The sequence below is a fragment of the Dreissena polymorpha genome, chromosome 10, assembly GCF_020536995.1.
Source record: "Dreissena polymorpha isolate Duluth1 chromosome 10, UMN_Dpol_1.0, whole genome shotgun sequence".
Taxonomy (NCBI): Eukaryota; Metazoa; Mollusca; class Bivalvia; order Myida; family Dreissenidae; genus Dreissena; species Dreissena polymorpha.
The window spans coordinates 119,190-132,598 of NC_068364.1; the positions used below are offsets into that span (position 1 = coordinate 119,190).

At 39.5% G+C, this 13,409-nt stretch overlaps 1 protein-coding gene across 1 annotated transcript in view; it reads left to right on the forward strand.

The window, feature by feature from the left end:
- The first annotated feature begins 895 nt into the window (after positions 1-895).
- Positions 896-13,409, forward strand: part of LOC127848310 (uncharacterized) — a 15,564-nt gene continuing 3,050 nt past the window's right edge. Inside the window, exons 1-14 of the mRNA XM_052380687.1 lie at positions 896-3,277; positions 4,086-4,536; positions 4,693-4,888; positions 5,447-5,587; positions 6,220-6,402; positions 6,801-7,050; positions 7,622-7,751; positions 8,237-8,417; positions 8,778-9,008; positions 9,781-9,897; positions 10,515-10,569; positions 11,107-11,303; positions 12,454-12,562; positions 13,192-13,274. Of these exons, the coding sequence (XP_052236647.1) occupies positions 1,723-3,277; positions 4,086-4,536; positions 4,693-4,888; positions 5,447-5,587; positions 6,220-6,402; positions 6,801-7,050; positions 7,622-7,751; positions 8,237-8,417; positions 8,778-9,008; positions 9,781-9,897; positions 10,515-10,569; positions 11,107-11,303; positions 12,454-12,562; positions 13,192-13,274 (3,879 nt within the window). The 5' untranslated portion in view covers positions 896-1,722. The remainder of the gene's footprint in view (positions 3,278-4,085; positions 4,537-4,692; positions 4,889-5,446; positions 5,588-6,219; positions 6,403-6,800; positions 7,051-7,621; positions 7,752-8,236; positions 8,418-8,777; positions 9,009-9,780; positions 9,898-10,514; positions 10,570-11,106; positions 11,304-12,453; positions 12,563-13,191; positions 13,275-13,409) is intronic.

Consider the following 13,409-nt stretch of genomic DNA (forward strand, 5'->3'; position numbering starts at 1 on the left):
AATTAATAGTTATTACTTGCCATGTATCGTTACATACTGAATCTGAATGCATTTGCTGCGATTTAAATATTTTAATTTAATTAATAAAAAATAGCGAATGTTTGTAACAAAACGTGATAAGCAGTCATTGTTTCAGAGTAACCTTCGCCCGATCCTGCGTATGGGCCACTGACTATTCGATCTTTTACAATGTACTCTGCAGTAAGCGATTAAATCTATTGCCAACAGCATTAATTTTATTACTTGGACTGGTCAATTATTCGAACATGCTTTTGTGTAGACGCAGGGCAGTTATGCCGGTTGTTCTCTATGTATGAATGTTAACATTCGTTATCAATTGAAATCTATGGACTGTCAGTTTAAGGCAAATTTATAATAATGTCTGAAGAAGCATTGTTAAAATCGACATCGGATATAAAAACCGGATGCGTCGAAAGCAGTGAAAATTTGAATTGTTCTCCAAATGAAGAAGGGACTTCAATTGACAGCTCTCTGCAACGAGAAAGCGATCCAGTATTTCTTCCAAATGATAATAGCACCCAAATAAATCAATCAGTAGAAAATACTGGAGCTCAATTAAAAACCGAAAATTTAAATAATGAAAATACTGATGATGATATCGACCATAGAACTTTGAAAATTAACGCAACTAGTAATTTAGAACCCATTTACCAAATCGACTCTGAATTAGAAGGCGTACATACGGATGCTAATGAAAATTTTCAAAAAAGCGCTGATGCAATAGCAACTCAAAGGGATATTTACTTTATTGAAACTGAAGCTAAGCAGGAGGAAAATGAAGTATTGAATGTTGCAGATGAACGTAATGGAGAACCCGACTTAACATTCGAAACCCAACAACAAGTAACTCTAGACGAGAAGACAGAACCTGTGAAAGAAACGTCCGAAGAGCAGAATAGTGTTGAACGCGTTTTTGACAATTCTAAGTTGTTTCGAGAGATTGTGGATGGTGAACAGGGCGATAAGGACGTTTTAGACAGAAATCTTGAAACTCATACAGATTCTCTAACGCAATCGGGAAATCATAATCCAGTGAATATTGAGACGGATATAACAATAAACGATACTAAAGAAGCACTTAACATAAATGAAGCGGACGTTCAACAGTCAGTAGATGAACCTAAATACAATACAGAACCAATCAGTAAAACGACAAATCATGTGTATGAGTCAAGCATTAAAACTAATTCATCTGGTAACGAAATTGTTAATTCTTTAGAGAATACCACTGGCTTAGACGATTCAACACGATCGGAAGATAACGGCATCCTTGCTTGTAATGTTGATAGTCTGAATGAAAGTACTGAGGTACTTATTTGCGATTCAGAACGCGAAACGTCGCGTCTAGAAGATGCTACAAAAAATTATGTCGCAGAATCTGTATTTGAATCAAATCCGTCAAGTGAAATAGGCATTGATCAGGAAATACCTGAATCGCTTACACAAGATGAATGCTCAAATAATACTACTGATACAACTGGACCTACACAATCAGACAGTGTACAAACAACTGCAATAAAAAATGACATAGAAACACAAACAGTCGATGAATCACAATTAGGTATAGTCAACAATCAAGCGGAAAGTTTGACAAACACTACTAGTGTTGACGATTCAGTACAAACGCCAGTTCCGTCGGAGGTCGCTTTAATAGTAGAAACTATACCTGATACTAGTCAGGTATCAGACAGTTGTGTAGCCATGGACACTTCCATAATTGGAAATAATATAGACGAAAGCTCTTACGTAGAAATTCACCAACAAGAAACACATATATCGACTGAGACAGAAACGTGTACGACGAGTAACATATCTTCTTACCCAACTGACTCGGAAGGGAAGAATTTCACAAATATTCCTAAAGTCGAAGGCGCAAACGAGAAAGATAGTTCAACGAACCAACCAGAAAACGGTGAAGGTTTTGACGAAACGCTGACGAAAGTCATTATTGATAAAGATGGTATTCCTCGTGTGTCACAGACAGATTTAACAGAAAACCAAGCGGTTGAAGCTTCACCTCTATCACATGAAGGTAATGACGATACCGTACAAACGTCAGTTACGACGGAGGTAATTTTAACCGACGAAGCTTATACTGAAAATAGTCAGAAAGCAGAAGACAATTGTGTCCCCAGGGAAACCTCAGTAATTGAAAACAGTTTAGACGAAAGCTCTCTTATAGCAACTCAGCAGCAGGAAACACGAGTATCAGCTGATACAGACGTGTTACCGACGAGTTACATATCTGGTAGCCCAACAGTGGAAGGCATAAATGAGGAAGACAGTGAAATAAACTTAACAGATAACGGTGAAGGTATTGATGAAACATTAACCAAAGTCATTATTGATGAAGAAGGCTATCCTCATGTGTCACAGACAGATCTCAAAGGAGACCAGGTGGTTAAAGATTTACCTGTATCACAAGAAGGTGATGAGGAGGCTGATACGGGTACAGACATAGCAGTTGAAGAAGTCACGCATTTAAAAGTGTCCGCAGCAGAATCGTCCATGGATGTTGATCACATGGCGAGTTCAGAAGTTTCAATAAGCATAGATAACAATACAGTTGAAATGTCAGATGGAACAAATGAAATAAATTATCAAGACGATTTTGAAGAAGAACCGAACATAATGGAAACACCTGATCAAACCAATGAAAATGATATGCCTAGCACAATACCTATTGAAAATGAACCTGATTATGCGGTTGCAGCCCGAGAAGAATTAAATGAGGCTTCTAATACACTGGAGTATTCCAATATTAACCACAAAAATCTAACCTCTGACAATGCAGAGGCGACGGCGGAAAGTACTTATTCAGAAGGCAGTGAGAAAGGAGACCGCAGTGAAGCCATAAACGAGGGAGAACAACTTTTGCCTGTGAAACAAGAATTGAGTCCTTTGGAGCAATTGCTTCAAAGAAATGTCACGATAGATGGTGACATGAGTAGCATTCCTGAATATGAAGCTAAACTTACGAATCTAATGAAAAGCATGGATGATGTATTAAAACATAACTTGGAAATATTGAAAATGCAATCGCTGAAAGACTTTACGGCTGATTTGGGAAAGTTTAGAGGAGACATGCAAACAATAAATGACGCATTTATTAAGTGTAGTACAATGTCAGAGAATATTACGTACGTCTTAAAGGAGCTCCGACAAGCAACGGAAGAAGTGAAATCTCAGATCCTAAGGAAGTTTCATCAAGAAGACTTAAGTTCATGGATTGATAACGCAGTGGAAAACGATAAAGGTAAAATTATTAGTAATACATTTGAAGGTTTTTGGTTTCTTGAATCGTTGCTACAGTGTTCAATTCTTTCTGTCGTTTCTTATATATCGCGTATTAAATGCCATAAACGTTCACATATATTATTAATATTTGATGATCATCTGTAAATATAAGCATAATTATATATATTAAAGTGTCACTTTTGCATAATTAGAATTTCGTTTGTTACATTTACACACCGTTTGACCGAGATCTTTTAGCTTTGACTTAAACTATGAAATTGGCATTTATCGTAGCCATGCTGTTCTTGTGTGAAGCAAGCCTGAAACACAATTACACATATATACTAAATTGTTTCATTTCGACTCATCAGCATGTTCGAATGCCTGCTTTGCCCAGTTTAGTAGATCAGGTTTGACTCATGGCAAACACTTTAATGATTATACCTACGACAATGCACAACGTTACTCTGATTGAAGTAGATTAGACGCCAGTTTGCGCACTGAGCACTAGTAAATCAGCTTACCCAAGAAAACTATGCATACTTTTAATAACATACCGCCGATTCAGTACTGAATAACTGGTAAATACTGATTAACTAATCGCTATAAACAAAACTAAATATTTCGGTGCATGAAGTTAAATTGCGACCCATATGCAACACTATCTTTAAGAATTTATGGAACATGGGCAAGATCCATTGTCGCTGTTTCTGCATTGAGAATACGATTAGAATTGTTGAAAAACTATTAATAAAATAATGGCGTATGGTATTGTATCAAAAATCAAAAAATAAAATGATATACAACTTTTCCTCTGCATCATTTAGCAAGAGAAATGCTCCAAGAGACGATTCAGGCTGAAGAACGACGGTGTCTTGCTAAAGCGGCAGAGGCACGCCATGCCGCCGCTGTGGCGTCCACGGGCGTCGCGCAGGCGCAACAACTGGTGGCGGAATTGGAAGCGTTAGCTGCTGATGCGGACGCTCAAGCAAAATCGGCGGCGGCCATGGCGGCGGCTGCGGTGGTCGCCGCTGAAGAAGCTCGGGTCGCGGCGGTTGAGAAACGTCGGGCGGAAGAAGAGGCAACGAGACGCGCCGAGGAGAAGGCGAGGATCAAGGCAGAGGAGGAAGAGAAGAGGAAGGCGGAGGAGGAGATGAAGATTGCCCAAGAGGCAGCCAGGAAAGGCACTGATATAGAGGGCGAGAGAAAAACGTTTATGGAGGAAAAAGCGATAAAAGAAGCGGAGCGAAAGAATCCAAAGAACTGGCCTTGCTATACGTGAGTATGCCTTTCAGATTTTCATCTTCAAGATGCACTTTTTTTATTAAAAAACAATATTAAATTCCCCGCTTATCTGGTAAAAATAGTTGGTAAATATAGTTTCCTGATTGGATATTCTATATCAGTATTTATTAATGTATTGTGTTTTGTCAGGTACGACGGCAACGGCACTGACTTTAAACCTTCTGTGGCCTGCATCATCCGGGCAATTGAAGGAAGCTTGCGCAAGACTGATGTCACGTGCAAATGCGTTGATCAATCAACAGGTGTTTTAGCTCTAGGTGAATCAGAAGAGCTCGTCAGCAACATTATCGAAATACAGCAAACAGATGAAAATTTACAGTTACACGTAAGTACACTTTAATATGGTCCATAATAGATTTACATTTTCTAGTTTAAATGTAAAAGAAGACCAAATTGTTTCTTCCGCAGCATGTCCGCAGCACCAAGTATTACTACAATATGTTCGGTGCATTTGATGTTTTTCATGAACTAATCGCATAAAATTTCCTAAACCAAAATCTGTATTAGTTCCTTATGTGGATCATTGATGTCATACAAAACTGAAAAAGAAGTATTGATGCACTTTGTACAAATATCAATGTTTAAAGGCCTTACAAATTCATATTCAAAAGCCGCGTTCTTGAAAATTTGGGCTTAATACATTAGGCGGAAAGTTTCGTCCGCATCGGCTAAGAATGGGACGACACTTTCCGCCTAATATGGATTTACGTTTAGAAAAGGCTTCCTTTAAAGAAAAAAGTCCATATAAGCCAATAGTGTCGTCCTTAATAAGCCTGGGTTGACCGCAAAGGCTAATCTAGGACGACACTATACAACCAGGAATTAAAACCCCTTTTTCCAGCGCGAGGTTTATATATACTTTATTGCATGGTTTACTTTTCAGTTCGAAGAGTCCATGTCCATAGCGTTCCCAATCAGCCTGTCCCGACTTCCCACAGGAAAGGAGACGGTGATCCGTAAGCAAGGTCACGATGGCGTCTGGCGGGTACTTCCAGCATCCGACACGCATTTTGAAGACTATAAGGTACGCTATGTTGTATTCCTAAAAATCAATGTCTCAGAAGTATATCAGTAATATTGGCTATAACATGACAATGATAGATATTTCATATTCAACATGAAAAGTTCCGAATTATAACTGTTTTGATTAAATGCATAGACGTCAACCAAAATCTATGCTAGTCACTTTCCTTTTTCATTCATTCGAATTTGCAATTGTATACCAATCCCATTTTCGTATCCCGCGTATTTCCAGGTTTTGATAAATCCCATGTTTTAACCCCGCACAATCTCAGTTGTAGACCTATCCAATTTTTAGTTACCCCCCCCCCCCCCCCCCCCCCCCTACACTCAGCATTCTAATTGTAATTGTAAACCAAGTGCATTATTCCTCACGCATTGCAAGTTAATAATAATCACATTCTTCTGTGAACCCACGCATATGCCAGTTTAGACAAATCACATTCTTCTCTGATCATAACGCATTACCCGTGATCCTCACTCATAGCCACTTTCGACCAATCACACTCTTCTGTTATTTTCACGCATCAACAGTTTAGACCAATAACATTATTTTGTTATACTCACACATCACCAGTTTAGACCAATCACATTCTTCTACCTCAACATAAGACAAATGCGATCCTATACTTTCAGGAGCTGAAATTCGTCGACTGCCGTAGCGCGACGTTCGGTGTGTTCGCCGTGATCATGCGTCCTAAGCGTGACCAGCTGACGTTCACACGTCGTGGCAACAAGCCCACATGCAGCTTCGACTCCCGACTCTTCTTCCTCAACAGGCGCGGTACCGTCAAACATAACGTCAACGTCGAGCTCGAGGTGAACGCTCGCTTGTAACGTTTAAAAAATTGGCACGTGTTTCTTCAATTTCGATCAGTGTCTGATAGTCGATTTTTTACATGCAATTAACATAGAATTGTCATCATAATCATTATCATCGTACCGAATTTATCATCACCGGCATAATAATCATAATAAAACTATCTCATTATTTTGATGACTGTCGTACTATTTATTAAGTCGACATATCTTGTCTACACATAATAAACTGTTATATGACCATGCATACCACCAAAAACTCTACCTTAAGCTACCATTTAGAATGTAATAGAAAAAATCTTCAGAAATCCGTTTAATTAAGGCATGGCGTCAGAAGCCTCTCGAAATACCTACCACTTACATCACATGATTCATGAAGTGCCGTATTTCCTCCTCAGGTGAACCCGCTGGACATGAACCTGGTTCCCGATCTTAGGGCGCGAGCCCCAAGGGAATGCGAGGACCTGCTCACCGCCAGCTCTATCATCACGCTGCGCGCGCCGCCGGATTTTGTGCTCCAAAAACCGCTCACGGTGACGGTGCCGCTTCCACAGATCCAAAAACGCCCGACGACGTCGCTTGCCAAGGAAATGCGCACAGCAGATTTGAGGCCATTAACCGCCCGGCCGTCTGAACCGACGGAAGGAGGTATTTTATACACACATATTCGGGGACGTGAGCGTCTTTACCTTTTTCATAATGTTTATGTGCATTTTCAAAGTTAAAGAATGCTTTTTGAACACATTTTTGGACGCTTTCGCCTGTAATATTGAACTAAATTATCAAAGTTAAAGTACCTCGTTTGAAATAAATGCTGGTAACATCGTACTACATACGCGTGAACAAATTATTTGTATAAAATAACAAAATAAGTATTTTGCGTTCATTCTTGTCTTATCCTCACATGGTTACTTGATAGCATTATCTGTATACAACTTCCAACTAGTGTTCTTTTTACACTGCTTGTAGTCACAAACTACTTATATAGAGTCTTCGTTGTCCGACAATTATACTTTTAAATTTGAAATGTGACATTGTACGTTTTATGCAGATTACGTGATTTTCTTATTAGTTTATTAAACGTTCGCAGAGTACGTGAAACTATATATCTATGATCCGTTGATGGAATCAATGGTATAGACAAATCATTATAAATTATATGTTTGATTCCAACATTGGTCAACGAGCGTCCCCAAAGCAAGCCGTCCACTTTTTTCAGACGAAACCGAGTCCGTGCACGTGCTGTGTCGTGACATCAAAGGTGGCTGGACGATCCTTCGTGACGTCAATATCATCAGCCACACAAACAAGGACGTTGTGAACTTTGACCTCATGGAATTCCGTGAAAGGTAAATGTCTCATTGCCAGTTACAGGTTTTACCCAGAAAAGATATTCACGCGTATCTTAATAAACTATAAGCTTGCTTAAATAAATGCATGTACGTATAATCTGAAGTAATGACTACTAAGTTTTTTTTATTTAAAAGGTCCAAAATGCTTCGACTTTAATATGTCTCTTCACGTTTAAAATACGGTTAATTGTTTATTAGTATACAAATTTAGACAATAAAACAATTAAATGGACTTGTTCAGAGCTTTTGAGATCGGTTTTTAATTATAATTACCCACGCCCGATACTGTATTTTTAGAAGAGTCCTCTTCATTCATATGTGTTCGGTTCCTAAGGAACAATGTTCTTTTTTCATACTGTAACAAAAAAATTGGAAATTGTTATTTCGACTATATGTGAAAAAGTCATTTTAAAGCATACAGAAATATGTTAAAATTGTGTTTAAAACTTTCGTGTGTTTTTTTATAATAATGTATTTTGCAGATACATTCTCTTACGAACGAAGCCAGATAAGCGTGACGCCGCGGTCGAGAAAATGGCTACGCTTGTTGAACAGGCGTCATTGCGACGTAACGTCAAGATAATACTGCGTCAACGTAACACAAACATCTTAGACGTAAAAGTGGCCTGTGCGATATCGAATGCAGCGGAACGGACCATGAAGGTAACTTAATTAGTAACATGTAACAGTAGTACATACAACATTTGCTTATTCCACAAGAAAAGGACGAATTAAAAGTTATTTAAATATAAATGAGAAGCAACGATATAGTATGACCCGCGTCGTGCGAAAATAAGTATTATTTCATATGCGGCCAGCGTAGCACCAATCCAGCGTAAGCAAATGCTCTTAAGTAGGGCAAAGGCTAACCATGTTCGAATACTTAAGAATATCTGTATGGCTTACACAAAAACGAAACGGCTACACGAAAGGCTCGATCATTCGCAACGAATGACCTAATCTTACCTTGCTTCATAAAGTTGTCTGAAATACTTCCAATACCATCCTCACCTTTATGCACAGTCTCTAGGCGAGGAGGGGTACACGGAAGGGCCTACCCCTAGCGGCGACGTCAGCCTGAGGGAGGGACAGGAACTGTTTATGCGTTTCCGTGGTAATCTTGAATGCGCGACGAAGTCGCCGCGCCTCTCTCTGATATTCAACTCGAACATCCGGGCAGTTACGCGGTTCTTAGTCACTGAGAAGGACGCATATGCACAGAAAGGATTGAACTGCTATCGCGGATTCGTTCAGGTACAAAAAGATACATTGGTTAACCCATTTATGCCTAGTGGACTCTCCCATCCTTCTAAATTGGATCAATTTATTCCCAAAATTAGGGATGTCCAGTATATTTATTTCTATACAGAAATTCCTTTTAGCAAACAGCGCAGACCCTGATGAGATGCCGCATCATGCAGCGTCTCATCTGGGTCTGACGCTGTTTGCCAAGGCCTTTTTCTAGACGCTAGGCATAAATGGGTTAAGTTTTTTTATTTTAGGTAACGATGATGTTTAAACGCATGGTCATATATTTTGTTTAAAACTGAATGCTCCATTTAAAAATGTTTAGGTATGTAATCGTGCATCTATAAATGGAAAGGAGCATACATAACCAGTATAACATGTGTTACATTTTAAAGGCGCCTTATTTATGTTAAAATTTTAACTTTTCTGAAATGCAGTAACTGCGAAGGTTGATAATGGTGCTGCTGGTGGTGATTATTAACCCTAGTGGACTCTCCCATCCTTCTAAATTGGATCAATTAATTTCCAAAAGTAGGAGTGTCTGGTATATTTATTTTTATATTTAGAATATTTCTTACAGAAATTTCTTTAAGCAAACAGCGCAGACCCAGGTGAGACGCCGCATCATGCGGCGTCTCATCTGGGTCTACGCTGTTTGCAATGTCCTTTTTTCAGGACGCTAGGCATGAAGGGTTAAGATGATGGTGATTATGTTTTATTATGATTATAAGGATTTCCTTTTGTAGTTATATGGATGTTTAATCAATGTGTTCGCTAGGTATTCACGAAGGCACTGGTACCGCGGCCTCTCGTGGAAGGGGCGGCTAAAAACGCAGTACCGGAAATGGTAGAGGCGGAGATCTTGTTAACGGAACTGCTCGTGGAACTTCCTAAGGTATGCGCAGGTCATATAAGCTTATGAGAAAACTGGGCTTAATGCATGTGCGTAAAGTGTCATCCCAGAGCAGCCCTCCAGTCTTCACTGGCTAATCAGGGAACACACTCTCCGCTTTTTTGGAATGTGTTGTTTAAATTAATATCTTCTCAATGTTAATCCAGCGTAGGCGGAAAATTTCGTCCTCGATTATCTACAATGATACTTAATGTGCATGCATTAGTCCCAGTTTTCCAAGAACATGTTCATAATGATTACTTGAGTGCTTTTGTTGACTACCTAGAATGGTATATGTAACCACTCATTATATTGTTATACAAGTGTATGTTCACATTTTGTGCTGCGGTTTTGTGAACATGAACATACTTTATAGTCAACGTATTGAACTCGACTTTAAAACTTACTAATGTAAACGCTTTCACTGTAAGCATCCATTCAGATTTGTTAATATTTAAGTTTAAGTTTGCGATTCATTTTTAGTCTTCACGTCGTCTATTCGGTTTTAATGGGTGATGAATGACATGATACTTATGTCTTACTGTTAATCCGTTACTGGTTTTTAATTGACCTACACTTAATCCGTCGATGACTTTATACCGGTAAATGTTGTATTTTAGCCCGAAGTAACGCCACCCCAACCCCTAGCCACTGCACCCATATTCATAAAAGAAGGTAACAGTTTGATAATATATGATGTTTACGCGATTACCGATTACTTAAATATAAACGAATTTAAGCAAAGTTAACCCTCTGTTGCACAAGGTCCTTTATTGATCTCATGTGACCAAGTGTGAATAACTTTGACACAGCTTTATAAAACAGTTGTGCTTAAATATCATCGTGTTAATCTTAAAAGATAGCATCCGTCACAGTTTCACGACTTAACTGAAGTTTCCTCGGCGTCCCAATTAAAGTACTTGTGCATGTACGACCCACACCGGGACGAAATCATACGATTGATGGGCTGACGCGTCTTGGCGAATCATCCCGACATCGCTACCGATCGTAAAATACAGGAAACTATCGGCGGGTTACCAAAAATACTGGGGCTTTTACACATTGTTGGCAAACATTCCCGACAATTAGAAATAGCCTGGCCTGGTATGGACGGGACAAAATGCTTTCGGGAATGTTTGACCGCTGCACAATCATATTTCAACATTTGGATTCAGCGTTTAAATTCATTTTAATGTTTGTCACATTAACCAGGCCCCATGACGAACGGTGTTTTGCGCATGCTTGCTGGGCAGTTAGGGAACGAGTGGCGCGAGCTTGCGGCAGCACTGAGTGTTCCACGCATGCGCATACAGGCAATTTTACGACAACACGTCAACTTGGATACAGCTGACACGCGCTATGACATGCTGGTCACGTGGGCAAAACGGGTGCCCAGATCCATAGACAAAGTAACCAGACATTTACATTCATACGTTCAAATTTTGGTTTTGGAAAAGTAAATAATAAAACAGAAACTGTAATACCATTGCTCACATCAGTGACTAACATAGTTTGGTTCCTAGTATTGTTCTATTTTGAGTTGTTTAAAAAAAAACACTTCCTTCTTGACAAAGAGAAGGTTAACATACGAGATAGCCGAGGTAGTTTTTTTCTTCAAAATATAACCTACAATCACATCCGTAAAATATTAGCCAAGCATGGTGCTTTCCAAACATTGCAATGAAATACATGTAAATGTAGACCTGAGAACAATTATTGATTTTTGACGAAGGAACAACTTTAAAACATTATTTTCAGAACAGTTTTTAATTCCTTGTTTTCCTTTGACAATGGTATGTTTAATCTTGTAATGCAGTCATGAGATGCCATACTAAGCCATTGTTTTAACAAGGTGCCGATTTTCGAAACGTGTAGCACTTAACTGGAAAGTCCCAAAATGACAAACATAATTAATTGTGTGCCCAACAACTTACGCTTTACATGAACCGTTACAATGCGGTGAATAGTTCCAGTAATATTTGATTTTTAAATATCCATTTCATACAAGTACATATAAAAGTAAAACATTTGAACCTAGAGATAAATTCAGTTACGAATAAGCCGTTTCGTTATCGTCTGTATTTCGAATGTTTATGATGTGTTAACCGCAGGAGGCTCCATGAGGTGAGGACCTTGAGTGTGTTCCAGAACTAACACTTAATTTACTTTCTATACAATCCAAAGTTCCAGCTATTTAGTTTTTACTGACGAAAACTGAATTTTGGCATGGCCTTGTGTTGTTCTTCTGTGTGTGGTGCAAGAGGGTTTGAAAAAAGGTACCGGAATGAGAACCCACATTCCCGGTATGGTGACCACTAACCCACATGCTCCAGGAGAGTGGATTGAAACCGGGTGGCAGAGATGAGAATCGCGATGTAGCAACCACTCTCTAAACATAAAGAAGTTTAAGTTTTATCATTTTTGTGCTGTGTCGTGTTACCTTGTTACTGGATTCTGCCTATTAATAACGGACTATGTGATGCTTACAAGATTTCTCTCCTACTGCCAAAGCTTTTGTGCTAATTTATCTACATGTATACTTGATATTCGTTACGTCAGGTACAGGTGCTATCCGAAGCGCTCGAGGGCTGCGGCCGGAAGGACTTGGCCGAGGAGGTCAGACAGAAAGGCCAACGCTACAAGCAGCAGCGCTTTATTTGCGCTAGGGGTAAGGTGAAGGTCATATTGACGCCATGGTTAAGGTCACGGTGATATTGACGCCAGGAGTAAGGTGACGGTCATATTGACGCTAGGGGTAAGGTCACGGTCATATTGACGCCAGGGGTAAGGTGACGGTCATATTTACGCCAGGGGTAAGGTCACTGTCATATTGACGCCATGGGTAAGGTCATGGTCATATTGACGCCAGGGGTAAGGTCACGGTCATATTGACGCCAGGGGTAAGGTGACGGTCATATTGACGCCAGGAGTAAGGTGACGGTCATATTGACGCCATGGGTAAGGTCATGGTCATATTGACGCCAGGGGTAAGGTCACGGTCATGTTGACGCCAGGGGTAAGTTCACTGTAATGTTGACGCCAGTGGTAAGGTCACGGTCATATTGACGCCAGGGTTGCTGTCACGGTCATGTTGACGCAAGGGGTAAGGTCAAGGTCATATTGACAAACGATTTATGACAGTTCCATTTCAGACTTGTAAGAGCTAATCGATCTTAATTTGACTCGCCATCAATAAAATCATAATAATGTAGCAATTATAATGTGGATGACCTCTTGCCAATGTAAAATATTCTACATGTAACTGTAAATGTATTACTATGTTCACTTTATTTTCAGTGTCGCATTTGAAGCAGGCATTCGTCAAGGTTGCAAAAGCCAATGAAGTGTTCGGAAACTGGAAAGTTTTCGCCAAGAAACTGGTGGGTGTAATATAGGTTGACATGTTGCTTACTGTGACGTCGGCATTCATCCACTTGAATACCTGAGAGGGTTGTCGCCAGTATGTTAAGCTCATATGCCTTCATTTGCTTGTCTCGTGTATGTGTAATTCAATA